This window comes from Mustela lutreola, chromosome 10 (genome assembly GCF_030435805.1).
Source record: "Mustela lutreola isolate mMusLut2 chromosome 10, mMusLut2.pri, whole genome shotgun sequence".
NCBI classification, from domain to species: domain Eukaryota; kingdom Metazoa; phylum Chordata; class Mammalia; order Carnivora; family Mustelidae; genus Mustela; species Mustela lutreola.
This window is the reverse complement of record NC_081299.1, coordinates 15,661,947-15,689,181: the sequence shown is the minus strand read 5'-3', so window position 1 is coordinate 15,689,181 and position 27,235 is coordinate 15,661,947. Positions and strand designations below refer to the sequence as shown.

General features: G+C 55.4%; 1 protein-coding gene across 4 annotated transcripts in view; it reads left to right on the top strand.

Annotated features, from left to right (window-relative positions):
- The first annotated feature begins 1,644 nt into the window (after positions 1–1,644).
- Positions 1,645–27,235, top strand: part of HSPG2 (heparan sulfate proteoglycan 2) — a 98,770-nt gene continuing 73,179 nt past the window's right edge. For 2 of the 4 annotated variants that reach the window (XM_059138362.1, XM_059138360.1), the window contains exon 1: positions 1,645–1,805. In XM_059138362.1, the coding sequence (XP_058994345.1) occupies positions 1,743–1,805 (63 nt within the window). In that variant the 5' untranslated portion in view covers positions 1,645–1,742. The remainder of the gene's footprint in view (positions 1,806–27,235) is intronic. The other 2 variants (XM_059138364.1, XM_059138363.1) reach the window with 1 other exon arrangement.

The window sequence follows — 27,235 nt, the reverse complement described above, 5'->3', positions numbered from 1 at the left end:
TCAGGATGCCAGCATTCTCTCCATCCCCCCAGTGTCTGTATGGGAGGCCACAGAGTGCCCGGGAGCTTGCAGGCCATTATCACAGGGAACACACCTTCCGGAGCCCGGCCTGGTGCCATCCAGTTAGCTGGGCATTTCCTTCTGTCCACAGTTCACCTCACTTCTGACCTCAAACCCAGCCCTGAGTCTCTGGAACCTAACAAATCTCACAGGAAACAATGGAGATTTCAGTTTTTATTCTCCCTCGTCATTACTCAAAAGACTTTCCTCTAAGCTACATGCACACATGCACACACACGCTGGTTTCTCTCCACCCATCAGCCTGGGTTGCTCTGGAAATTTTCAGGCGGAAGGGAGACCTAAGCGCAGGCAGAGAGGCCCAGTGGCAAGGCCAAGGGTGCTGTCTGTGGGTGTGTGTGTGTCAGATCATACAGGAGGGGGATTTACCACCCAAGAATCTGCGTCTGGGCCTGTGTGTGCGCGAGCCGTGTGTCTCTGCACCCCTCTCCCCAGGCTCTGATTTATGTCAATCCAAGTTGGTCTGTGAGTGGTTTATGGGGAAAATGGTGTGTGTGAGGGGCAATTCAGTTCACTCTCGAGTGCCCACTATAAGGCGCTGTGGTTAGTGCAGGAGAAAATGTGAAAAAGGCCAACCTGTGCGTGAGCAAATGATGTTCGCTTGTGTGTGAGCCGGGAGTGCCTGTGCAGAATTTGTGTGTGAAAACATGTCCTGACGCTTTGAGGTCTAGGGTTCGCGTTTGTGAGTCTGTGTAAAAATGTGAATTGGAACGTGAGCAGCAGCGTGTGTAAAAGTCGTGCCCGCTGTGTCACCTGCAGGGTGACACTTTTTGAGATTGATCAAATGTGGGCGCCTGGATGGCTCAGTGGGTTAAGCCGCTGCCTTCGACTCAGGTCATGATCTCAGGGTCCTGCAATCAAATCCCGCATGGGGCTCTCTGCTCAGCAGGGAGCCTGCTTCCCCACCACTCTCTCTCTCTGCCTGCCTCTCCGTCTACTTGTTATCTCTCTCTGTCAAATAAATAAATAAAATCTTAAAAAAAAAAAATTGATCAAGTGTGCGTCTGAGTGGGTGAAGTCTGTCGCTGTGCGCCGGTTGGGAGTGAGGACGCAAGTGTGAAGGGTCGTAGGGGGAACAGTGTGGCATATGCGTGTGTGTGTGTGTGTGTGTGTGCGCGCGCGCCGTGCGTCCCCAGGTGCGCAGTGTTCAGGCTGCGCGTGTGAAAGCGTGGGGAGCTCTCACGGCCCGAGTGAAGAGTCACGTTGCACGGTGTGAAAGAGGGTGAGAGCGAGTTTGGGGGTCCGTGCAGGGGTCGCGAGCTCGGGGAGGGGCTGTGGGGGCCCGCGCGCAGGGCCCCGGCCCCGTCCCATCCCACACTCCAGGCCGGGTTTGGCGGGAAGCCGGGCTGGGCCGCGGCCCGCGCCGAGGGGGCTGGGGGGGCCCAGACAAAGGCCCAGTTGGCTGCGCGGCCCGCTCGGGCTCCGGCTAGCGGCGCCCGCGGTCCGGGGGCGGGGCCTGGCGCCGCGGGGCGGGGCGGGGCGGACCGGGGGCGGGGCCCGGTTCCCGAGGGCGGGGCGGACGGCTGCGAGGGCGGGGCGGGGCGGGCCGCGGGAGAGGTTGGGGCGGCGGGAGCGGGCCGCGCCGTCCCGAGGATTCCGCAGGCTGGCGAGCGGGCGGCTGCGGGCTGACGCCGAGTGAGAGAGGGAGCAGAGCCGGCCGGGCCATGGGACAGCGGGCGGCGGGCGCGCTGCTGCTGGCGCTGCTGCTGCACGGGCGGCTGCTCGCGGTGAGTGTGCGGGGCCGGGGGCGGGGAGTGGGTGGTGGAGGGCGGGAGCGCCCCGGGCCTCGCTCGCTGCGCCAGCCAACTTGGTTGGGACTCTGGCCCGGGAAGGGGGCGCTTGCCAGGGACCCCGGGCGAGCACAGGCCGGCGCCACCCTCCACCGTGGGGTGGTTCCGAAAGGCGCCCGGGGAAACCTGCGTGGGGCCGGGGGCGGGGCCGCGTGAGAGCCCGTGGGTCGCCCGGCCACGTTGCTGAGTCTCCAATCGCGCTAGGCATGGCCTGGCCTGCCATTCCTGGGGACCAAGTGGAGAAACTTCGAGCAGGGCGGGAACTTGGCGGGGCAAGGGCACCCTTTTCTGTGCCAGCTTGGAAAGGGGGCACTCAGTGATGATGGGGAGACTATCAATCCTCACCGGAACTTTACCAGCTCGTCTGGCCCCTTTGGGAGCTAGTGACCGGGAAGGCACAAGTAAAACCCATTTCGGACACAACTGAGGTTTGTGTGGAACACCCACGGGCCCTGGAGCCCTACAGCTCAGGACTTGAATCTATCCCTGCTCCTCACCGGGTGGCTATGTGACCTCGGGCAAGCCCAAAGGGAACTCAAAATGCACGTCTCAAAGTGTATACAGCTGAAAGCTGGTTGGCAGGACGGCATGGAAGGCGGTGGAAGTGCCTGGTACTGGACCTAGGTCTGTTTCCTAGCTTTTCTCTTCTGCGGTCTCAGGTGCAGGGGTGGGCCTGCCACTACAGCCCACTTCCCTGCTCTGAGCTTGGATGGGCCCGTGCAGAGAAAAGGAATGCTTGGCCAGGAGAGGCTCTGAGGACCTGAGTGAACTCGAGAAGGGCGGGGCAGGGTCCGTGGGCAGGCAGCTGGTGGCAGAAGTGGGTGGGGGCACATCTGAGGAGCTGGGCCTCCCCTGGTGAACCACAGGGCCTCCCCCACCCTCTTTGAGGTGGTCCTAGGCGGTCCCTGTCCCTGCCCCCTGCCCCCCACCACCTTCTCAGAGCCAAGAAAGGGACTTTTCTCTAAGCCAGTGTTTACCCAGTGACTGAATCCCTGTCCTCGCCTGGCTAGTTCTGTCTCACCTCTGCCCTCCTGAGTCACTCCTGAACCCCCACCCCAGACCTGACCCCTCAGCTCTCTAGCCCCGCCCACCTAGAACCTCTCCTCCCCCCACTCCCCATCTGCACTGGTTCCTTAATCTCCTCTCTCAGCCTCTCACCCCAGCACATCCCGTTGTCCTGTTGCATCCCATCTTGATCCAAACTTGATCTTTATTTTTCCAAAAAGTAGGCACCAACATAGCACATGGGATGTCTTCCTTTTCTGGAACTCCCCCAGCTCTGCTCCCCTGCTGAGGGGCTCCAGGATGCTGGGTCCTACCATGGCTAGAGTGAGGAGGTGGGTGGAGTTATTTGCTGTGCGCAGGAGAAATTTCCACAGAAATTCCAGATTGCAGCCAGTCATCTCATTCACTCATTCATTCAACATATCTTCATTGAACAGCATTCCATGACAGTCAGTGGGAGTTTGGGGGTTCATTCATTCAGCAGACAGTGCTAAGCACCTACTGTGTACCATGCATCTGGCACTGCACTAGGGGCTGGGGCTTATGGGTGAGCAAGAACAGGCCCTGTCTTTGCTTTCCCAGAACTGAGATGGGTAAACAGGCAGTTCCAATCCTGTGGGATTATAGTCTCCTCAGCAACCACACCGAGGTCTTCACTGTCCCACCCCTGACTAATGATGGAGAGCTGGAAAGAGCTTGGACCCAAGAAGTCTGGATCCCAGCTCTGTAATTTTCTAGCCTGTGATCTGAGGCCATTTCTTTTTCGTGGCCTCAGTTTTCACATCTGTAAAATGGGATAAGAAGTTTATTACACATTTTCAATGACATCAGATTCCCAACCCAGTGTCCTAGCAAGGCTTGGGCTCCTCCTCACCCACTGTCCTTTATCTTTTCTGCCCTTTGGTTCACATCTACACAAGAGGAAGGTAAGGTGGTCCTTAGGGAGCTCAAGACATCACTGGGGGCAGGAGACAGAGGAAGCAGTGGTCTGTGATTAAGTGTGGGAGTAATTTCAGTTCAGAGGAGGTGGAGAGGCTTGCTGGGGGTGGGGGCCAGGCCTGGGTGACTCAGTGCCTGCCTTGGCCTGCTGATCCCTTTTCTTCCTGCTGGGGCCTTAGCCCTTCCTTTCTTGGGGCCAGCCCTGCCAGGAGACAGGAATCCTGAGAGGGCTGCCATGATTACGGTGTTTTCAGGGCTGAGGAGGGAAGTCACTGAGATACCTGTTTCCTGCCTCGCCTGGGTTTCCGCACTAGGGAGCCTGTGGGTGGATGGGGGTAATGGAGGAGCTGGAGGAGCCTCCCCTTCCCTCAGGGGCAGCACTATCTCAGCCCTCCCCTGGACATAACTGGCTGCCCTGCCCAACCCCCTGCCTCCCAGCCCCCAGCCTCCAGCCCCTCTTGCTCTAGACCTGGTTGGGGTGGGGTATGCTTGTAAGTGTGCCTTGGGACTTCTGGAGGGAGGGCCTTAGGCCATGGAGGGAGGTGGAGGTTGGAAGGGGCAGAGATGGACCCCCCCCCATACACTAGGCCCAGCTCCCTATGTCTGGGGAGTAGTGGCCCCCACCTGGCTTGGCCCGGGCCTGTTCTCAGGCTCAGCGCAGGCATGTTGGGATCTGTGGATCTGAGGCGCAGCTGGGGAAAGAGGGTTAGAAGGAAGGTGGCAGAAGATGACTGGGTTCAGAGCTTGGAGTGCTAGGGAGGGAGGTCTTGGGGTGCCAGGCCAGATGATGATAAAATAATATGGACAGTTCACATTTATTGAGTGCCTACTGTTTGTAGACACAAAGTTTCTCAGCAGATTCTCGCATGCCATTCCCCTGCTCGGATCCTCCCTGCATTCCCCCTGCTGCTCAAGATCAGACTCAAGCCCCTGACCTAATATAGCCCACAAGGCCCTTTGGGATCCGGCCTCCCCCGCTCCCTCTCAAAATCTCTCCTCTTGCCAACTTTCCCTTTGCTTACTCACTCTAGCTATACTGGTCTTTGTTTCTCAAATATGCCAAACACACTCCCACCCCAGGGCCTTTGCATCTGCTGTTCCTTCTACCTAGAAGGTTTGTTGTCCTTCAGATAGCTACATGACCCTCTGCCTCCCTTCTCTTAAGTCCCTGACTGCTCTGCCCACATTCTCTGTCCCCTTACACTGCTTTATTTTTTTTTCTTGTTGCTATCTGCAAGTATTTGTTTACTTATTTATCTCTTCCCCTCACCCCCCACCAATTTAAGATCCATGAGAGCAGGACCTTGTGTGTTCTTGTTCACTGCTGCTGTACCTTTAGCATCTGGCAGGTAGTAAGTGCTTGGTTAACATATCTGTTGAATGCATTAACGCATAGCTCCTGATATGGTCCCCATTCTCTAAGCAGAGGACATCGAGGAACAGAGAGGTTACATAACTTGCCCAGTAGCTCACAGACACACATCCTTGGTGATACTGTGAGCCCAGCTTTGAAGGCAGACAAAGCTCTTCTTGCTACTCTGCCTCGTATCCCACTTGCTTATAGCTAGCACTAGATGTTGATAAAACTGTTGTCGCTCATGTTTTTTTTTTTTTTTTTTTTTTAAAGATTTTATTTATTTATTTGACAGACAGAGATCACAAGTAGGCAGAGAGGCATTCAGAGAGAGGAGGAAGCAGGCTCCCCGCCGAGCAGAGAGCCCAATGCGGGGCTCGATCCCAGGACCCTGGGATCATGACCTGAGCCGAAAGCAGAGGCTTTAACCCACTGAGCCACCCAGGCGCCCCATGCTCACGTTGATAAAAGTAAGAACTCAGGTCTGAGGTCGTAGAGAAGCTGCTCTCAGACAAGGAATATCTGGGCCTGGCTTCAGGAACAAAGGTGCTCGGGATGGGTATGCCTTGTCCATCCAACCTCCTAGGGATGCCTGTCCTGGAGGGAGCCTAGAAAGACCTAACTCCAGGGTGGCTATTTGCGGGATCACCTGTTTATTTGTAGTTTTGTTAGTTAATTTCCTCATCGAATATTCCCCGAGGTCCTATAGACAGTTGAATTAATCCTAGGACTTTCAGGCCCAAGGGGGTCAGGCCGGGCCCCACCCTGTGTAGGGTGTGAGGGGGAAGAAAGTTCAGCCGGGGTGCATGGAGCCCTCACTGGTTTCCCCTGGTTGTTCCCTGGGGACTCAAGGTTTAGGGTGAGTCTGCAGAGGCTCCAAGGCTACTCGGCCTTGTGGGGAGACTCTCAGGACGGGGAGTGGGAAGGGCCAGGCAAGATGTGGAGAGATACAGAGCCACGATGCAGAGGCCACTGGGAGGCCAGACATGTAGGTTCTGGACCCTTCACCACTTGGGATGTGTGGGAAGGGCTCTCAGCTCTGGCCCCTGGCCCCCCTCCCTAGTCCATCCCAGCTGGAGAGGTCAGGCTGGAGAACGAATGGGTGAACTTGACTCCATCCCCTAGTAGCTTCCCAAGGATAGGGTGAGCACAGTGCCCTCTCCTCCCAGGGCCCATCCTGGCCTTGCCCCCAACTCCCTTCTTCCAGGAAAAGGGAGGTTGGGCTGAAGATCCTAGCCCTGCTGGAATGTTCCCCGAGCCCAAGCCTTGGCCTCTTTAGCCTTGCTGCCCCCTCCTACTCCCAGGGCCCAGCAGGGGCCTGCTGGCCTGCCCCAGCGCCCAGAGCTGGCTGACTGAAACCTTGAAGAATGTGTGGAACTCACTTCGCGGGGAGCCGCCAGCCTCACTGCTGGCGTTGGGTTGGGTCCGTGTCAATAGTGGCCTTGAGAGGGGAGTGGCTTGTGGCTGCTGGGGGTGGCTGGGCTAGGGGCATCATCACGAAAGCCCGAAAGCCCTGAGAACAAGGCGGCTCTTTGAGGCCTGGGAATGTGGGGCCTTCAAGTGTCAGCCGCCCCCAGAACCCACCCTCCCCTGTTTTCCCCACGCCTGCGTGTGCCACAGTTGCAGCGACCTTAGAGCATCCCAGTGGCATCCTTGAGGTGTCCTTAGGAGAGCTCCTGGCTACCTACCAGACAGAGCCCTTTCCCTGAGGCACAGAGGAGGGCACCCTGTTTCTCTATTGCTCTGGTTTGTAGGGGGGGCATCTGGGGCACAGAGGCCTGTGATGTGCGGTGAATGAATGAATGGACCGATGGTGGATGTGATTAAATAGTCCATAAGCTAAAGTCCCCTACGGCTGCACCTTAGACATGAAATTCATTCAACAAGTATTTATTGAGTATCTACTAAGTGTCTGACCTTGTTCTAGGTGCTGAGGTCACAGCAGGGAACAAAAGGTCAAATTTCCTTCCCTCACGTTACTTGCAGTATAGCCCGTGCCGGAAGACAGTAATGTCAGATGGCGATAGTGCTTACAAGGAAAGATAAAGCAGGAAAGAGGGTGGAGAGAGCGATGAGGTGTTGATCCCCATCAGGGATGAGGGTCAGGAAAAGCCTCTGAGAAGATAATCCTTGGACAGAAGCATCTGAAAGAAGTGAGGGTGTGAAACCTACAGATGCCTGGGGACGGGGCACTCTAGGCAGAGGGAACAGCTAGTGCAAAGGCCCTGGGGGCCTCCGGCGTGTGTTTGGAGCAGGGTGAGTGAGGGGGAGCATGGTCCACGTGCTCAGCCTTGGCCATGGGAAGGCCTTTGGATTGGCTTCTGAGTGAGATGAGAGGCCACTTCTCTTGCTTTGCAGAGAAGAGGATGTGGAGGGTCAAGGCCAAAAGCAAGCAAGCCGCGATCCCAGCCAAAGACAAGGGGAACTCACACCAGGGCGATGGAAGTGGGAAGAAGCAGTTGATCCCTGAAGATATTTTGAAGTTAGGGCTGACAAAATTGGCTGATGGCTTGATTGGGTATGGGGTAGGACAGAAAGAGAGGAGTCAGGGAGGTCTCCCCAGTCTGTGGGGTGAGCATCTGGAAGTATGGAGCAGACACTAATTAAGACGGGAAAACTCGGGGCGCCTGGGTGGCTCAGTGGGTTAAAGCCTCTGCCTTCGGTTCAGGTCATGATCCCAGGGTCCTGGGATCGAGCCCCATATGAGCTCTCTGCTGAGCAGAGATCCTGCTTCCCCCTCTCTGTGCCTGCCTCTTTGCCTACTTGTGATCTCTGTCTGTCAAATAAATAAATAAAATTAAAAAAAAAAAAAAAAAAAGGGAAAACTCTGGGAGGCATTGGAGGGGAAGGCCTAGCGATGGGGGCAGCATAGGACCAACTCAGAGCGAGGACAGTCAGCCCCCCCACCCCACCCCTTGACCCCCAGCCAGAGCTGAGACCTCTACACTGTCCTGTGAATTGGGTGCTGGCGGAGTGGGGGGGTCTTGCCACATATGGAACTGCAGGCACGGGCCCCTTAGGACCCCACAGCCCGAGCTCATGTTTGTGTATCTATGTGTTTATTATGTGTTTATTATTATTCCCAGTCTAGCAGGGAAGCATCATAAAGACATGGACTCAGATTCTGTTCATTGCTCTGTGCCTGGTGCTAGGCCACAGTAGACAGTAGCTGAACATTGATCGAGTGAATATGTGAATGGCCTTGGGAGAAGTCAGCAGGCCCAGAAGGCCGAGCTCCTTGCTGAGGATAGAGAAGGGGCTGCTTTGGCCCCTGGGCAACAGGGGAGCTGTCCTTCCTAGCCTCTGCTCTCTGCGGAGACCTGGAAAATGGGGCCTAAGCTGTGGTGCCCACACTACTGTCTTCCCCTTGTCTGTTTCCACTCTGGACTCAAAGCCCCTTTCTTGGGCACCACGATCGAGGGAAAGTGTGGGCTCAAAGGGCCCTGCCTTCAAGCCTTCGCTCAGCCCCACCTGGCTGTGTGACCTTGGGTAAGTTGCTTTGTCTGTCTGAGCCTCAAGTCAGAAATAGGGATCGTGATGCCCGTTTCCCCAGTGTACGTGAGACCCAGAAGTTGCACTTTGCTCGGTGTGTGAAGGGAAATAGGTGTTGGACAAATGGTGGCTGTTTTGTGCGAATTGTTCCTGCTGAGGGCAAGGCCAGAGTGATGTTTGACTAAGGGTTCTGAGTTGCCCAGCATGCCACACCTTCTGATCAAAACTGCTGCCAGCGACTGACCCAGGACCCCGCTTGTGGAATGAATGACCGCGTAGATGAAAGCTGTTGCTTCTCTCCTCTCTCGCGCTCCAAGGGCTCTGGATGTAACAGCCTCTGATCTGTCACTGCCCCCCTCCCCCACTGCAGCCACAGCTGCAGGACAGAGTCCAGCCTTCCACCCTGATTGCTCCTTCCTGCTGGGGGAGCAGGAGGGGGGCACACCCCAGGGTGTGGCTTGGGAAAGGCTCGAGCCTGTGGATGCATTGTCCCCTTCCCAGATGTGTGCCGTTGGTGGGCTCTGAGCAACAAGAGGTGTGGCCAAGTAGCTCCCACAGGGGGGCAGAAAGGATGTTGGCGCATCTTAAGGGGTGTGACGAGGGGGCTTCCTGGAGGAGATAAGACCTTGCCCAGGGAGGTCCCGAGGGATCCTATAGGGTCAGTGGAGCCGCACAGCCCTTACTCTGACCCCTGTGAGCTCGCAGAGAAGCATCGGGGCAAAGGGAAAGAGATGCAGGAGTGCGTGGTAACCTGTCCCTCCACCCTGTGCCTGGGGCTTGGGCTGCTGGCTAGAGACCTGCCCCTTCCCCACGAGGGTGTGTCGCGTCCAGGTGTTTCATTTTCTTGCATCTGGCATCGTTCCCCATCTTTCCCCCAGTCCCAGTCTGTGGGGAGTGGGAGGCAGCCTGGGGCTTGGCAGGGGGAGGACTTCAGAGTGGCCTCGGGTGACCTCACAGATGGTCTCCTGGCATGGGGCTGGGAATTCCCAGCTGCCTCTGGCCCCTTCCCAGCCCACCTCCAGGTCCCTGACCCCACCTCTGCCTTCCCCGCCTTCCCCTGCTCACCCGCAAGGAGCCAGATCTGGCCCCCACCTCCTGCTGCTGCTGGCCTCCCCTCCTCACCCCAGCTGACTCATCCCCTCTCCTTGTTTGGTGGTTCCAGTTTTCAAATAGTTGGGAACTGGGATCATGCCTCTTCTTGGATGCCTCGCTGGGCTGGATGGATTGAAGTTCTGGCTTCATAAATCCTGGCCCCAGCGGCCTCTGTCACTTCGCTTTCTCCCTCTCCTGCTGTTTGCCTTCCTGCGACCCTTGGGCCAGAAGAACAGAGACCTTGGAGTTTCCTGAGGCCAGACCAGGGTCTTCTCTCAGCCCAGGGACCTCCTGGGGCTCCTCCCCAGGGACCCCAGTCACGTTGATCATCAGCCAGTGCTCAGCGAGCGCGCATGTCTTCTCTTGATTAAAAACCGCCACCCTGTCTTGAGCCAAGCCCCACACGGGGCTCTCTCCCAGCAGGCATTATTGCATATAATCCCAGGAATCTCAAGGTTGGCATTATTTTTGCCATTTTGCAGAGGGGGAAACTGAGGCACAGCAGGGACATGGTTGGCCCAATTCATCCATCTCATATGTGGCACAGCTGGAAGTGGGGTCCAGGTTGTCTGCCTCCAAAGCTGTCATCCCTTCTTCTGTGGATCCAGTCGGCTGGTATAGAGAGAGGACAGTCAGGGAGGACTGGAGGACTGGCACAGGCAGGACAGGCTACACGGAGGAGGTGGACGGGGCTGGCCTTGGCAGAGGGTACAGCAAACTGTGTATCTGCCATGTGGGCTTATCTCGTTCCGACTTCGAGGGCTTGGGTGCCTTTTGCCCCTTGGCCTCCATCCCAACTTAGTGATAACATTCCCCCGGGAGATGGATTTGGCTTTCCCTGGGACTGAGACCCCTGGGAAGGTGGATCTTTCTCAGTCAGGTCCCAAGCTCCTCGTGGGAACTGCACGTTTTGCCATTAGGAATTCAGTGAATTTTTGCCAAACGGGACTCACTCGGAATCAGCCTTGTGCCCACCTCCATCCCAGGGACCTGTGTGGAAGAGAAGACACAGACCACATGGCCCATTGGGGAGGCATAATCTACACATAAGTCCCAAACTGAGTCATCCGAGCATCCCTGAGCAGTGCAAGAGTCAGGAATTTTCCCATTCATTCATTCATTCATTCATTGCCTGAGGACCTACTGTGTGCTAGACATCGTACTAGGTGTTTTATCTGCGTTGTCAACTTGCCCATGTAGTTGGGATTCTACCTCCTTTTCCCACGAAGAAGCAGCTCCGTGGAGAGCCGTGACTGGCCCAAGATCACACAGCCAGGTGCCAAGGAAGGTGGTAGTGGAATCCGTATCTGACAGTCCTCCTGGGAGAAGTGAGAGGCAGGGTCCCTCCTCTCCGGGGTCCCTGGGTCTTAGAGAGGCAGGTCCCATGAATCAGAAGCACCCAGTGCAACTCACAGTGCAGACAGGAACAGGTTGCCAGGGAAGGAAAAGATGGATTTCGTGCCTGGAAGACCTTGCGGAGGCAACAGGACCTAAAGAGCCTAGAGGATTTGGCTGGTGGGGGAGGAAGGCATCTGGGCCAAGGGGCCAGAAGTCATCTGTCCCCATTGTCCCTGGATTCACATTGTTGTCCAGTGTGTGGGCAGGAAGGCCCAGGGCTGCTGCTGGAGTCATTAACATGAGGAAAAGAATGAAAGGAAGCCACCAAGCTAGCTGAGGTGACATCCATCTTGGGTCCTCACCCTTTACCTGGCCTGACCAGGAGGCAGGAGGTCAAGGCCCCTGGCTGCCACTTAGTTGCCAACCAACTGCTGACCCTCTTTCCTGGGCTTGATTTTTCTATCCACGAAATGGATTTCTTTCTTTCTCTTTGGTCCCCCCGCCAACCCAGAGGAGCGGGAGTGTTGAGATCTTGGAGAAAACCACTGGCTTTCCCTCAAGGGATGGTGGTACGCCATTCTTCAGAGCCTCCCCTGTGACCAGTCCTACATCATCCCTCACTGATGCTACCAGTGCCCAGGTGCCAGGCCCTGAACGAGGGAACCAGATGGAGGAGGTGGCTGTCTGCTCCCTTAGACCTCACCTGTCCTTTCCTATGCACACGAGATCCCTTCTGTGGCGGCCTGCCCACATGGGTTTCCCTTGAGGCTGAGCTAACAACAGGGGAGCTGTCAGTGTTTAGTGACTGCACATTAGCTTTGGGGGTCACGGGACTCCTATACTCCTCCTGTGTGATCCTGGACAAGTCTCCAACTTTGCTGAGCTTCACGTCCCCCGGAGGCAAAATGGGGCCATTCATTCATCCAGCAAACTTTTATGGAGTGCCAGCCCTAGGCCAGGCCCTGTGTTAGGTATAAACCAGCCAGGGGGTTAATGGAGCTTTAGAGTCTGAGAGGGAGGCCTGCTGGTTGCTGGACTGGTCCATACGAGGTGTGGGCCTGGGGAGAGTGGTGTGCAAGAGCAGGTTTTCATGGCCACGTGGCCTCGGGGAGACGATCTGGAGTCTTTGTGACTTCGTCTAAGCCCGCATTTGTTAGTAGTGACTTGGCAGCCTGTTCTTGTGGAAAGAGGGGACCCGGGGACATGGCCCCCCTGGGCTAGGGCAGGCGAGAAGACCCATAGGGCTGGAGAAGAGAGCAGGCTGGTTTTGTTGGGCATCTCAGATGAGTTCTCGGGTGTGGAAAATCACCGGGGTTATTTATGCTGAGCCTGATTAATTTAGGAGAAATGGAAGCCCCGGGTGTGGGGCTCTGTGATGTTAGGCTGGATGAAGGGGGTGGGCCTGAAGCTCGAGGGAAAGGGAGGCAGAGACCAGCTCTGGCCTGGATTTGATTTGAAAGGGTTAAGTCAGCCCGGTGTTCTGCCTCCTGGGTAGGGGGAGGTGAGGTGGGGAGCAGGGAAGGGATGGCTGGGGCAGGAATGTGTGATAAGATCAAAGCTTTCAGCCTGCCCAGGCCTCACCTTGGTTTCACCTGAGCAACTTAAGGGAATTCTCTCCTTGGAGGAGGAGGAGGCTGGAGAACTCCTGGGGGAGGGGGTTGCAGGTCCCACCCTCCTCCCTTGGGCACTCCAAAAGAGGTCCCGCCCCCCATCTTCCAGAAGGCTCAGCTCTTGCCCTGACAGGTGCTGGTAGCCCCAGGGACCACCTTTACTTGGTGCATCCAGACTGGGGTGGGGGCCCTCCCTCTTTACCACCCCTACAGCTCTCTCACCCTGGGGGTTCTGGCCAGGACTTGGGGAGCTCTTTCAGTGGCCTCTTGGCCCTCCATCCATTAATTCTCCATTTAACTCTGCAGGTTGTACCTAGGGATAGTGTCATAGACAGGAGACACAGCCATGAGTCTTGTCCTGGTTCCATCACTTACTGCTCTGTGTTGCTGGGCCGGTGGCTGAACCTCTCTGAACCTCATCTGTCAGCTGGGAGTGGCAATACCTTCTTGGTGGGATTTTGGGGGAAGACAAGAGATCATGTACATCTCCTACAGCCAGAAGAGACCGTCGACAAATAACAGGAACCACTCTTTTGTGGTTTTCTTTTGCCCCCTTTGAAGATGACCCCTGACCGTAGGTAAACATGGAAGATGACTTGGCCGTAGGTAAACATGCAGGCTCCGTTTTGTCCTGCCCCCTCCTCCCCTGCCCTCTGGGAAGGTCCCAAGCCCCAGAGTCCATCCTTCTGTCCAGCACTCTTCCCTATGGGTCTTCACAGTGTTGAAGGGGAGCGGGGCAGGACAGGTTGTAAGGGAAGAGGGGGCCTGGACTCTTGTAAATGCCCCCAGGGCATTAGCCGGGCCACCTGTCCTAGTGACACCAGGTCGAGCTTAACTGGCCAGCCCGAGTCAGCCAGGTGGTCCAGGCCACCCCCTGGAGAACCGGGCCCCTCGGTGCCCCAGCCTCCACCCGGGCTCCTGCCTCCGCTCAGTGCCTTGGTTCTGCTACGGTTAATGATTATTCTGGGCAGCAGGGGACGGGGAGGCCCGCCCCCTCAGTGCCTTAACCACTGGTTGCACCCGAGGTATGTTAGCAAGCGGCTTGGGTGTTCCCTGCTTTAATGTGGCAGCTCAGCTCTGAGGCACGTGGAGGGGGGTTGGAGGGGGGAGCAGGCAGTAGGGTCTTAGAGTCACAGATTGACAGGCCAGCCTGTGCCCCTGGGGCCCAGGATTAGGGCCCATAGGATCTGGGTGAAATGGGAGGTAGGCATCATAGGCCCCTGTGCTTTGGTGCCAGCCGTGTCCGTACAGTCACACATCAGGTGAGCAAGGCCCCCAGCCCAGAAGAAGCCTTGTGCTCTTCCTCACCCAGGCTCAGAGCCCCCCCACCCCCGGGAGTCCCAGCTGGAAGGCCGTGTGAGGGTTAGGGCTTTGGGGCAGCTGGGCTTGGCTTCTGACCCCAACTCTGGTACCTGGGCCTGTGTGACCCTGGGCATGTCACTTTACCTTTCCAAGTACCGATGTCCTCATCTGAAACAAGAGAGTACTAATGCCTACTTTGTGGGTGTCCGCGAGCCAACGGGTGGAGAGTATGTAGCTCGTAATTAATAGCCAGGGAAGGGAAGAAATTATTACTGTTGTAGTTTTTGTTATTAGGAGAAAGTGAAAGTTGAACCCTGGTCCTCGGTAAAACCAGAGCAGCCGTGGCCCATGGGTGTTGGGCCCATGGCTGGGGGATCTGGGAGGAGGCGGGGGATGGGCAGGTCCCGGGAACTTGTTTGAAGAGGACATGTATGAGAAGGCTGGCTGGCTGGAGAGAACAGGGCTCTGCAGGCTCTCTGGGTCTCCCCCAGGCCTCCTCGGTGCCCCCCCTTCCCCAGCTCCTGGGTCCTGAGGTTGGTGCAGGCAAAGTGGGGGAGGAGGGAGAAGTTTATTTTGATAACATTAGGGCATATTCCCCCACTGGCAGCTGCTATTTTGAGAGCCCCGGAGAGCAGGGGCTATGGTTAAATTAGGTAATGTTGCTCCAGAAGGAATGTGTGAAGCCGCGGGGCCGAGGCCGCCGTGAGAGGACAGTGGGTTCGCGCCATATAAAATTAACTGCAACTTGGAGAAGAGCGGCTCCGGCCGCTTTATAAGGCGATGGAAGGGGGAGGCCTTGCGGGGAGTGGAGGTGATGGCCCAGGACCTCGTTTGGGGGCATCTGGGCCCGTGCCCAGAGGCCTGGTGGGCCCAGCAGGGGCTGGCGATGTGGCTGGAGGGGTAGGGCTGCTGAGTGCTCAGCCCTGTGCCTCTGGCTGCTGCTCCAAGCGGGTGGGGCCTGGGGTGACATGACGCATGGGGAAGACAGATCCGCAGACTTGGCCGTGAATCCTGCTTCTGCCTCCTTCTAGCCTTCTGTACTTGGGCAAGTTGCTGGAAGCAAACCTCAGTATTCTCAGTGGTGAAAATGGTTCCGGCCCCCTGAAGATGTTTCTTAAGGACCGAATCTCTAGAAAAAAAAGCAGAGTTAACTTTTGTTATAACCGATGCAAGATGGTGTTCTGACTCCGGGGATGGTCCACACACCAGCCGCTGGGCCTCACTCACACCTACTGAGTCAGTGCAGGTGTGCTAGCAGGATTCCCAAGAGACCCCCTAGGATTCCTGTTCATAGGGAAACTGGTCTCATTTTTTTTTTTTTAAGATTTATTTATTTGACAGACAGATCACAAATAGGCAGAGAGGCAGGCAGAGAGAGAGAGGGAGAAGCAGACTCCCCGCCGAGCAGAGAGCCCGATGCAGGGCTCGATCCCAGGACCCTGAGATCATGACCTGAGTCAAAGGCAGAGGCTTAACCCACTGAGCCACTCAGGTGCCCCATGCTGGTTTCATTTTATCTTGAAACCACTCCTGTGATGTGGGAATTACTGTCATCTGCTGTGAAAACTGAGGCATGGAGAGATGGCCGGCATAGAAGCTCCATCCATATTCATTCTCTTTCCCAATTCTGCCCCTTCTGCCCCTTCTACCCCTCTTTTGGGCTGGGCCAGGTCTGGGGAGAGGTACATCAAAGTTCCTGGCAGGACTGGAGAAAGTCAAGAGTATCGCCTGCCTTTACGATTTAATTAGACTCTCTTATTTCCATGCACCACTGGGATGAGCACAGCTGGACAGAGGTCACTCCAAAGTCATTCCATAAGGGCTTCTCTACCAATCTACTCACATGCCCTGTGGTACGGACAGTGGCCACTGCCTGACGGGTCAGGGGATCAGAGCAGGGGCTGCTCGGGGTCACCCTGTGTATTACTGGTACATTTGAGACTGAGTTCATCTAGCAGCAAGTATTTTGAGGAACAATTACTATGTGCCCAGCCCTGGGGAAGCATCCTAAATTTTCCCCAGTTCTACAGACTCTTTATTTTCCAGAAATGAAAATGTTACTATTTATTTCTCTACCACTTATCCCACGCCACACACTTGCATTATCTCTTACAACTATTAAATACCATGGCCTGTTTCTTCTTCTATAAAATGAGGATAGTAATAATAACACCGAGCTCATAGGGTTGTTATGAAGATAACATCTGTCAAGTGCCTGGCAAATAGGGTTTGTTAAATACATATAATAAGTACAAATAATCTCCCAACAAAGCCGGTCCTATTGCTGCCTTCCATTTGACAGATGTGCAAACTGAGGTCTGGAGTAAGAAGGATACTTTCCCATTGGGATTGCAGGAGAGGAGGGCAGAGCCCTAAAAAATTGAGTCCCTAAATTTCTGAGTCACTATTATAATGCAACTCACTTTGGTATATGCTGGTTTCTTATCCACTAGTTGCTGCTCAACATTGGGACATATCTTAAGGTTAAAATATATGTAAAAGATGAGAAAACCCGTCCTATTGCTTGTTCCCGACGAACATTGGTTCCAGCAGGAGAGTAGAGACATTTACTCAAATGGCTGTAATTAAGACCAAATCTCTAGCCCTGTCAAAGGTAGGGATTAAGTTCTGTGGATACGTGGGGGTGGGGGGAAGATGTCTTTGTGGGGGGTTCCAAAAGACTTCAGAGTGGAGGTGGTAATTTAGCAAAGCCTTGAAGGACCAACGAGTAGATTAGATTGGGAGGCATAGGAACAGCATTCTAGGAGGAGGGAACAGCCTTCACGAAGGCCTAGAGGCAGGAAATGTGCCCTGTGAAAGCCAGTGCCATTCAGGGGTCTGGGGCTGTGTGACATCTGCAGTGATAAGGCCTGGAAGGCCAAGTCCAGCTTTCTTGTTATTGAAGATTTCCATTTTTTCTCGAACACTGGCTCCTTAGCCAGCAGGGATTATTCCATCATCATTTTCACTTTTCTTCATGTCAAGAAATCAAAGACTTTATAAATGGCTTGTCTGAGCTTCTGGTCAATGTGTGATAACGGGCCTAGCTCACAGAATTCAAGCCAAAAGCAAGAGACTTGATGCCCTGATTAACTGGGCAGCCTGATCGCCTACACATGTACAATTTCCGTGAGTCTTTTCCAGCATTGACAATAACCCTGGGTGGGGAGCCCAGCGGAAAGGCCAGGCCTGGGTTCTGGTTTCCCCTCTGTGGCTTGCCAGCTGTGTGGCCTTGGGCAAGCCTCAGTTTCCTCCTTTGTGGGGCAGAGACAGCTCCCCCTCCAGGCTTGCTTTGAAGGATTGGTGATGGTGTGATCTGCGCTGCCCAGTAAGATGCCCTAGCCACAGGTGATGACTTAATAAGTCTAAGATTTAGTTAAATAAAATAAAATTTAAGTTTTCAATAAAAAATCTCGTTTCTCCATTGCCTCAGCACATTTCAGGTGCTCAGTAACCACAGGTGGCTCATGGCTACCTGACTGGACCGGGTAAACAGAACATTTACATCACTGCAGAAAGTTCTATTGGGTGGCCTTGCGCACTGGGTAAGGGTGGCTATTGTTACTGTTACTGGTTCCCCATCCCAGCTTGGAGCCCCCCAGGCTGTGGAGGCCGGAGAGACCCCTGAGCCTTGACAGAGGTGGACAGGTTTGTCCGTCTGTGCCTTCTCTACTTTCTCCTCAGCTCCCAGGGAGCTCTCCCTGTCCCTCCCCTGACCACCCGTAATGGTAAAAAGGCTCCCCTTCCCCCTTAATTTCCCACCCCCTCCCCTCAGCTGCCTCTGCAGATCTGCCTGTTCAGCTGCTGGCATCTGGAATGTCCATGTCCGGCCTCCGAGATTCCCACTGCCCATTCCTGGGGCGTGGAGGTGCCCGCGGAGGCCTCCCCTGGCAGTCCCCTGCTCCCAGCGGAGGTGCCTGGGCCCCTCTCGGCAGGACGGAGATGATGGTTTGTTGTGACGGGGGCAGTGGGCAGCCTGCCCGCTCTAACACTCCCGTATCTGGGCGCCAAGCATGTTGTTTGCACTTGGCTGGGCCTCAGGGTCTGGCCCAGTGCCCTGGAGGGCTGGCCTAGTTTATCACCCTTGGTCACAAAGGCAGATCATGGGCCTCCGCCTGGTCAGGACACCAGGAGCTGCTCCTGGGCTGGGTCCTGGGGATGAGGGGCACATCTAGAGCTGGAGGGCAGGGCCAGTTCCCGGCTGCAGCTGGCCCATGGATGCTGAGTGGGGACAAGGCCCGGGCAGACATAGGCAGGGCAGACACTGTTGGGGGCCAGGCAGGAGGTCACCCTGGGCAGTTCAGGTTGGTAGGGGCTCCTCGGGGCATTTACACCTGTCTAGGGAGGAGCTTGGGGTCACCTCTGATTATCACGTTCTGTCCTCCCCCTCCCATTGGCCCCTTCCCTCATCACCTGGGAAGTGGACAAGCAGGCCTCTCAGGCCCACGAGTGCTGAGGCCACTGAGGCCCAACAAGGAATTGTGACGCCTTCACAGCGTCACACCACCACTGTCTAGACGTTCTACACAGCCAGTCTAGAGCAGTTGGGACTCTGGCTTGGACACCTCATGGGCATTTCCCCATCCTGCCCCTCCCCGTGGGAGCTCTGGGGATGGTAGTAGCCCCTGGATATCTTGCTGAGAAAGATGGTTGGAATCCTGGCCCTGCCACTTTTTCTGTGACCTTGGGCAAGCCTCTCGGAGCCTCCTCCTGGGCCTCATCCGGGGAATGGGAATAATAATTATACCTCATTCTCAGGGCGGTTGTAAAGGTTAGGCAACCGGCCCTCTGGCTGTTTTCAGAACATTCTAAGGGTACTCCTGCCTTGGGGCCTAGACAGCCACGACTCCCTGTCCCCAGAGTGCCCTTCCCCTGGGCCCTAGTTTTCGTCACATCAGTCCCCTTCCCTAACTGGCCTGTGTAAAACAGGGGCCTCACCGCGACAGTCCTGGTCCTCCTTGCTCTGCTGTGTTTTTCTTCACAGCATTCTCACCCTCTGACAACTAACAGTTCATGGTCCCGTCGAGTCCCCAGTGAAGTGTCACCTCCATGAGGGCAGAAAACACATGTGTGTGGTTCGTGATACCCACGCACGTTAACAGTTCCTGGTTCCCTCCCCTCCTCTTCCGGGTCCTTCTGATCACAGCCATTTTTCGGGCCCTGGCTCCAGGCCAGGCCCTGTGCTCCGTGAGTTTCACAGGGTCCCCGTGACAGCTTTGTCACTCATCTGAGTGGCAGGAGGTGCTGCGGTGACTCGCCCGAGGCAAGCCAGCTGGAAAGTGGCAGAGCCAGGCTTCCAGCTGGGTTGGTCCTGCCCGAAGCTCCCACTGCACCGCTTTCTGGGTTGGGCTAACAAGATCAGAACTTTCACCCAGATTTGGAGTGCAGGATCTCCGTTTGTCAGGAGTGAATGGATCAGATTTAAGGGGGGGCTCTCCGTCTTTTGGGGTGCCCCTTCCAGCCCTCTCTTATCCTGTGGTTAGTCAAGTACAGCCATTCCCACTGCCCTAGAATGGCAGGTACCCTTTGGCTGGAGAGCCCCAGAGGTCAACTAGAAACCCCAGGGATAGGGTAGGGACCCCGGGGTGACGGGTGGTTCAGGTCCTGGGCTGTCCCTTGGCTGTCTGGGGGCCAGTGGACAGGGTGTTCATGCAGGCAGCAGACATTCCTGGTCGGAGGTGGCGGACAGCAGGAGATTTACCATTTCCGGTAACCCGAGTCCCTGGGAGATTGAGTTCTCCCTGCCAAGGACGTGCACCCTTGGCTTGCCAGACCTTCCTGCCCTTGCCTCGGCCTTGGTCTGCCTGGGGCTGAGGACCTGTTGGAGGGAGCTGCTGAAAGTCCCAGAGGTTGAGATAGGAGGGGTCTCAGGCCTTGATCAGCCCCTGACAAAGCCCCAGCCTAATGCCACCCTCCCAGAGCCCTCCTCTGTGGAGCCCCACACCCCAGCCTTGGGGACGAGGGGGAAGGAGGTGACATGATGGAAGGAGAAGGGCGCTGGGTTAGGAGCCAGAGACCTGGGTCCTGGGTCTGCCTCTGCCATCAGCTTGCTAGGATTTCTCTTCTTGGAGCCCCCGCAGCCTGTCTGAGTAACCAGCACTGTTCTAAGTACTCTACATATACCATCCATCTTATCCTTATAACAACAGTGGGGGCGTGGGGGACGGTCACTAAAATGAAGCTCAAAGGTGGAAAGTCCCCCAGTGGGCAGTGTCACAGAATGGGATTTGAACTCAGACTCTTCAGCACTGGCTGGTCTTCCTTGATGCCTTGCTTGCCCTCTCTGAGCTCTTTTTTGGCTTCCCCTCCCAGTAAGTGAGGGCTTTGGGCTAGGGGATCCCTTCCAGCCCTGGCAGAACAGGACCCAGGAATCTGTTGGAAGGCTTCCCAGGCACATTTCGTTTGAGGCTTACCTCGCCTATGGTGGATTGCGGGGCGGCGGGGTGGGGGGGCATAGCAGGAATTATTTTTCCCTGGGGGTTTCTGGAGAGCTCATTATCTGGGCCTGTAAGCCCTTGGATGAGGGGGTGGGGGTATGAGGGGAGGAAAGGGAGAAGGGGACAGGTTGTCCGTTAAATCTTCACAGCAGTCTTGAAGGTGGTCATTTTTATTCCTATTCTACAGATTGGAAAACAGAGGCTCAGAGGGGTCAAGGGATTTGCCCAGAGCTACACAGCTAGGAAGTTGCCAGCCTAGGGCGTCCAATCAGCTCCAAGTGGTTTGGGGTGGCATGTGACCAACACACATTTCCTAAGATGGCTTTCTTTGATTTATTAATACAATAAAAATAGTAGTCTTCCCCCAAAAAAACCATGAACATGCCCCAGGCTTTAAATACCTGTACATCCAAACTACATCTCCCAGGCTGCCTCTGACACCTGGACACGGCCCAGGGATCCTTTGTTAAGCTGCTTCTCCACATACGCCTCGGAAAATATGGCCAGGCATAATTACAGGGATGCAAGAGTTCAGAGGAGCTGGGCCACGTGGGCTGGAACGAACTGGAAAGGGTTGGCACTGTGCTGGGAGCTGAGGGGCCTAGGGTGGAGCCAGGCAAGGCCAGGTTCACAGGCTCCAAAAAGCCTCCCTGAAGGGCTTGCCACCCTGGCCATTTGCCAGGAACACCACGGGGCCTCTCCCGGGACCCCCTGCCCACTTGGCCCTGCCCATCCACCCCTCCCAACGGGGCATCAACCAGTCTCCAGCTAAGGCATCTTGGGCCCACAGACCTTTGCTCCAGTCCCTCCCCCTCCCTCCTGACTTCCCCAGGAACTGGGTAAAGGGCTGCAGGAATGAGGCCTGCATCCTGGCCAGTGGGCCCAGCAGGGCCAGGGACCCTGGGATTTGAACGGTTGGCAGCAAGAGGACTGAGATGACCCCAGCCAGCCTGCTCCTACCCCCCTCCTGCTGTGGGGCCCTTGGCCCTGAGGCCCCAGCAGCTGTCAGCAGGGAAGGGTGACAGAAGAGGGCCAGAGGTGATTTTTCAGCCCGCCCCTTCTCCCCCTGCTTGGGCCAGGCCCAGAATTCTTACCAGCTGCTGTCAGCAGCTGCTGAGCTTTGTTCCAGAGCCAGCCCTGGGCACCCCCCCACCCCCGCCTCTGAAGGACATCTTCCCACCATCTTTCATAGCCACTGCCCCTGGGAAGGGGTCGGGTCTAATATGGGTGACATGGTCACATTCCAGGGTTCCTTTGATCCTATGAACACACAAAGAAATAGGAATTAATGCCCCCATTTTATGGAAGAGAAAATAGATCCAGAGAGGCCAAGAGGCTTCCTTGAAATCACACAGCTACTGCATGGCTGAATCTAGGATCCTCACTCTGGACTCAGTGTCCACCCCATGGCCTTTCTTCGGAGTATGTTGTGCAGAACAGTAGAAACTTCTTGAGGTTCCTGGGTCTGACTATCATCTTGGCTACTTAGTAGTTTAAGGACCCAAGGCAGGATCCTTTTTTTTTTTTTTTTTTTTTAATTTATTTAAGTAATCTCTGTAGCCAACATGGGGCTCGAACTCACAACCCTGACATCCCAAGTTGCACCCTCCACCGACTGAGCCAGCCAGGCACCCTTCCAGGCAACTCCTTAACCACTTGTAGTGGAACGCTCATGTTCTTGCTTATAAAATAAGAATAGGATCTACCTCTTAGGATTATTGAACAAATTACATGAGAGCATCAATGTTAAGTACTTAGCCTAAGTCCTGGAGTGTTCTAAGGACCCAAAATGAGATCTGGCAATGTTATCATGGCTCTTTGGGCGCTCCAGACACATTCCACAAATACATATATCGGTTAATAAATATTTATTTGGTACGTACTGTGTGCCAGGTGCTAGAAAAAGAACAGTGACAAAATAAACAAAATCACTGTCCCTGCTTACATTCTGTCCCACGCAGTGCTGGGGAGACACAGCTTCATTTTAACCACAGAAGCCGCCAAGCTCTTGTACACACACTGCCGTATTAGCCACATTTTCAGATGAGAAAATGGACTGAGACCAGTGGCAAAGCAGAGCCCAGGACCCAGTTCTCCCGAGGGTCTTGGGCAGTGGCCCTGAGGGCTTCCTGGAGGAGGGGGCACTTGCACTGCCTCTCTCAGGGCCTCAAGGACTGGCAGGAGAGGTTGGGATGTGGCTACCACAGTCTGGGCAGCAACAATTTCAGGAAGGTCTTGCCTAGGTCAAGGCCTCTTGTTCCCCAGGGAAGAGGTCCAGCCAGAGCTTTAAATACCCCCATGCAGCCCAGAATAGCCCCCATTGTCTTGGCCTGCAGCTGGGGGACCATGGAGGATGCTGAGGGGAGGCTGATCCTGGAGCAGGAGGACGTCTTCCCTATATGGTAGGGCTGGTGTTTCTGGGAAGACTTTTCCATTTGGCTCCTGCAAGAAAGCCTGCAGGAGGGAAGGGCGGAACACTGCCTGGTTCTGCGTGAGCAACGTGCTGGCTGGCGGGGGAGCTCCGTGGGTGGGGGACTCCCAGGGAGGGCTGTGTGCCTGAGTGAAGGTGCTCCTTTGTGCGCCAGGGTTGTGTGTGCATTGGCCCACTGGGCCCTCCACTGTGGGCAGGCCTAGCCATGTCCCCTGCCCGGGGCCTCTTGGCACCCTCTGGTGCTCTGGCTATTTTGGGCACTGGCTGTGTTCAGGTTTGGGGAGGGATGGGTAGTCCTGCCCAGGGCCAAGGATGCTGGGGGGCACAGTCTGGATGGCCGTTCCAGCCTCCTGGATCTTTGATAGCTATAGCCTCTGCCCCGGACTTCAGCCTCAATGGGTCACGGTCAGTGGACCCCTATGGGATGCCAGCCCCACTGGCAAGGGCAAAGAAGAGCGCCAGATAATCCTTGCCCTTGGGACGTTCCCTGCTCTCGGTATCAGGAATAGTTGTGCTTCCTCTAAGCAACGGGTTTATTTTGACCTCACTGGGACACGGAGTCCAGGGACTGGTCAGGTTTCCTTCCTCCCATTGGCCACTGGAAAGCTCAGAGCCAAATGAATGGTTGCTTTCTCAGACCTCCAGAACTTGGCACGTATTCTCTATCTACTCACCGCACTCTAGACTGTCTGTCTGCTTTAGTGAGCTTCTGTTATGTGCGTGTAGTTCATTCTCTCCTGACCTTCTGGGTGTGTCTTTGTAGGCTGCTTTGAGTTTTTCTGGAAGAGGGAGGTGATGATGGTGATGATGGTGACTCCGTTCTGGGCAGTCAGTCCCCTGCAGCCCGATGCTTAAGGCTTGGTTCTCACTTTGGGATTCCCTCTGCCAGCCCCTCCCTCTTTGCTGGTGGAAGTCATAGCCTAGAATTCTAGAAACCTAAGAGTTCAGGATGTCAGTGTCCTCAAATGTCAAAGCCAGAAGGAATCTTTGGCATCATCTATGTTGAGAGCTTTCAAATTTATTACTGAGCAGCGAAACCTTTATGCCAATCAAAATAATAGTATTTTGGTTATATTCTGCAATATTTTGATAAGTAACAACAAACACAGGACATTTGCCATGGGCTAGTGCTATTTGTAGCATTTGACATTTTTATCTCATCCTTACAACAGTCGCATGAGATAGATAATGTGAACTTTTGTGCCCATTTTACAGATGAGGAACAGAGGCACAGAGGGGTAAAAGGAGCTTCTCTCAGCTAACCAGGGGCTACACCAGAGGTACTATGCAGAAGGTCTTCATGTAAAATGGGAAAGGGTGGGTATGTTTTCACTGAAGCAAGTATTTGAGAGAGGGGACCCACATTCTCTGTCCCTCCACCCCGGGCAACCCACTTTCTGAGTTGTCCCCCAAGGCTGCTGAGACCCAAGACTGGAAAGCAGTGATCGAGGCCAGCTTCATCATTTGACAGAGGGAACCTGAGGCCTAGAGAGGGGAAGGGGCTTACTCCAGACAGTGGGCTGAGCCGGAAGCCCTTTCTCAGTCCCTCCTGGCCCGCTCTGCCCTTGGAAGAGCCCAGCAGCTAAACTTCCCCTTAGAATACTCAGCTCCCCTCTCTTGTGGGCACAGGGATCCTCTGACCATCTGCATGGTTCTAAGGGACCAGGAGCGACCAGACATGGGGCCACCCTCTGTGTGTCCCCTCAAACAGGACTCCTCTCCTGAGAGGGCAGGCTGATGGCCAGGGAGGAAAGGGGCAGGTTCCATCTCGCTTTTCTTAGACTCTGACAGTGTTTCTCCCCAAGGAGAGGACATACCCCCACTTCCGGTCGCCTGGCCTGCCTTTCCTCTATCAGCCCTTTATTGCATGGGGCCTTGGGGCTTTCTGTCTTCAAGAGCTCCCTTTTGGTGCTTCCAGTATGTGCTCTGTGGAACCCTAGTGCCATGAGCATAAAGAAAGGGTTCCAAGTTAAGCAAGTTGGAGAAACAGTAAATAGTCACCCCCTTCCCTCTTCAGGGTGCTGAGGACACTGAGGACTCAGGGAACCAGCCCAGCTTTGTATAACTAGCCTTTCTCAGATAGGTTGGAATGCAGGACCCTCCTGCCGTGTCCAGAGTTACTGTGCCTTGGAATGGACATTAGTCATGAGGAAAGGGGACAGGGGCACTTCAAAAGGAAGGAAGGGGCCCTTCCTTTTATTTCCAGCTCTGTTGCCCTCCACACCCCCCCCGCCCCAGGCCTGTCTTCAGTCATGGGCTTGGCCCTTCCTCCCCCTCCAGGAAGCAGATGAGGAAAGCCCGGGGGGGCAGGGGGAGCTGGCCTCCTTGGCCGCAAAGAGCAGCCATTCCAGCCTGTTTTTTCCTGTTGCTGATGGCTATGGGAGCGAACGGGACCAGAGTCCCTGAGACCTGGCAGCCCGGCTGGCCTGGTGCAAGGCCCTCGAGCTGGAGCCATGGCCCTGCTGACCTCTGAGACCCTCACCCGTTCCCTGGGATGCCGGTTTGGGCAGGGAGCAGGTCTCTGCTCAGTGACCAAGGGCAGAGTCTTGTCCCCTCAGAAATGGGTCCCTTGGCCAGAGGCCTCAGGCGTCAGAGATGGTAGGAGGAGGGCTCCGGGAGTACAGTGTTCCTGGTTGGGAACCGGGGAGGGGTCTGGCTCCCAGCCTTGGCTCTTCCAGCTCTGGGATTCTGGGTAAGCCATCTTCCTAAGACTCAGTCTCTTCATTTATAAACTCCATCCATTCATTAACTTAGAAAGAGCTAGTGAGCAGCCACTCGGTGCCGGGTACTTGTAGGTACTGGGGATATAGACAAAGTCACTGCTTTTGGGGAGCTGATGTTCTGGTGGGGGTGACAGATGATAAACAGGTAAACATGTAAACACAGGTAGAATGTAGGTGGAGAGGTGCTGTGAAGCAGGGCAAGGAAAGTAACAGAGAGCTGACTAGTAGATTCTGGACCTGGGTTGTGGTCTGGGTCTCTGTAAAGGTGACATGTGAGCAGAAACAAGAGTAACAGCTGGGGGCGGTGTTCCAGGTAGAGAATGTAGCAAGTGCAAAGGCCCTGAGGTAGAGTTAGGTGTGTTTGAAACCCATTGAGGTAAGTGTGGCAGGGAGTGGGGAGAGCACAGCAGGGGAGGAGGGTAAAGAGGTGTGTGTAGGGGTGTGTGTGTGTAGGTCACACAGAACCTGGTTACCCATAATAAAGGCATTTCTTCTCATCCTTTGGAGAATCAAGAGTAATGGAAAGGCTGGGCCCATTAGGTTCAGGAGATGGTCCTTATTTTAATTAGTGTCTCATTTCAACACAAATTTGTGGAACCTTCCGCCCTCCCCCCTCCTCCCATAAGCCTGGCACTGTGCTAGGGGCTTCATTCACAAAATCTGTGGGCAGCGACCCCAGAGAGAATAGGCTGGCCCAGACAGGTTGGTGTCTTGAAGGCCCACAGACACTCCGACACTCCCAGGTGCCAGAGAATCTGAGAACCAGCCTGGGCCGCAGGCAGGAGGCAGGCACGTGAACACCGCAGGCGCTGTTGGCACCAGTGGTGCTTGGCGGATAATGTTCACGCCCTGGGGACCTTCTTGCTGGGCGGCCAGGCCCGGAAGCCATTCCTACTTGCCTCCCCCGCCGCTGAGGCAGCACCTGGCTCTCCGGTGCGCAGGGGGGCGGGGGGGAGCATTTCCCAGCGATTTCCTCCTGCTTCCCTCTAGGCTAACAGGCAGCTCAGTCAGCGCTGGGAGGAGGCTCGCTCTTGGGGTGTCTGTGGAGCAGGAGGAGAGTACAGGGACTCTGGAAGGACTGAAGGACTTGGGCTCTGTGACTAACACCATGACATCAGCGTAATCCAGGGATACTGTTCTTTTTTGGGACAAGCCCATTTAGGGCTGGTCCCTTAACCATGCTGTGCCCTTTCCCACCTCTGGGCCTTTGCACTTGCTGCATCCTCTACGTGGGACATGTGCTCTTCCTTCTGCCTAGTGCACGCACTCTGCCCCTTCACCACCCTATTTAGGTGAGGCCATCTTTCAGATCCAGCTGAATTGTCCTGTCCCCTGGGAACCTTCCCCAAACTCCCACCTGCCTCGGTCAGTGAGGGGACTCTCCTCTGGGCCCTCCTGGCCCCCCCATCCTTCCTCTCTAGAGCCCTTCCCACACCATGTCCATATATCTTGGTTTAATGCTGTATCTCCCTTAGGAACACAGAGCTCTGTGTCTCTTTATGTCCCAGTTTTATCCCTAGGACCCAGCATATAGTAGGTGCTCAAGAAATAAAGCTCTAAGCGACATGAATTGAACCTTATAGGGCAGGATGGATTGATTATCCTTTTTTTTATAGGGGTGGAAGCTGAGGCTGCCCAGCTAGG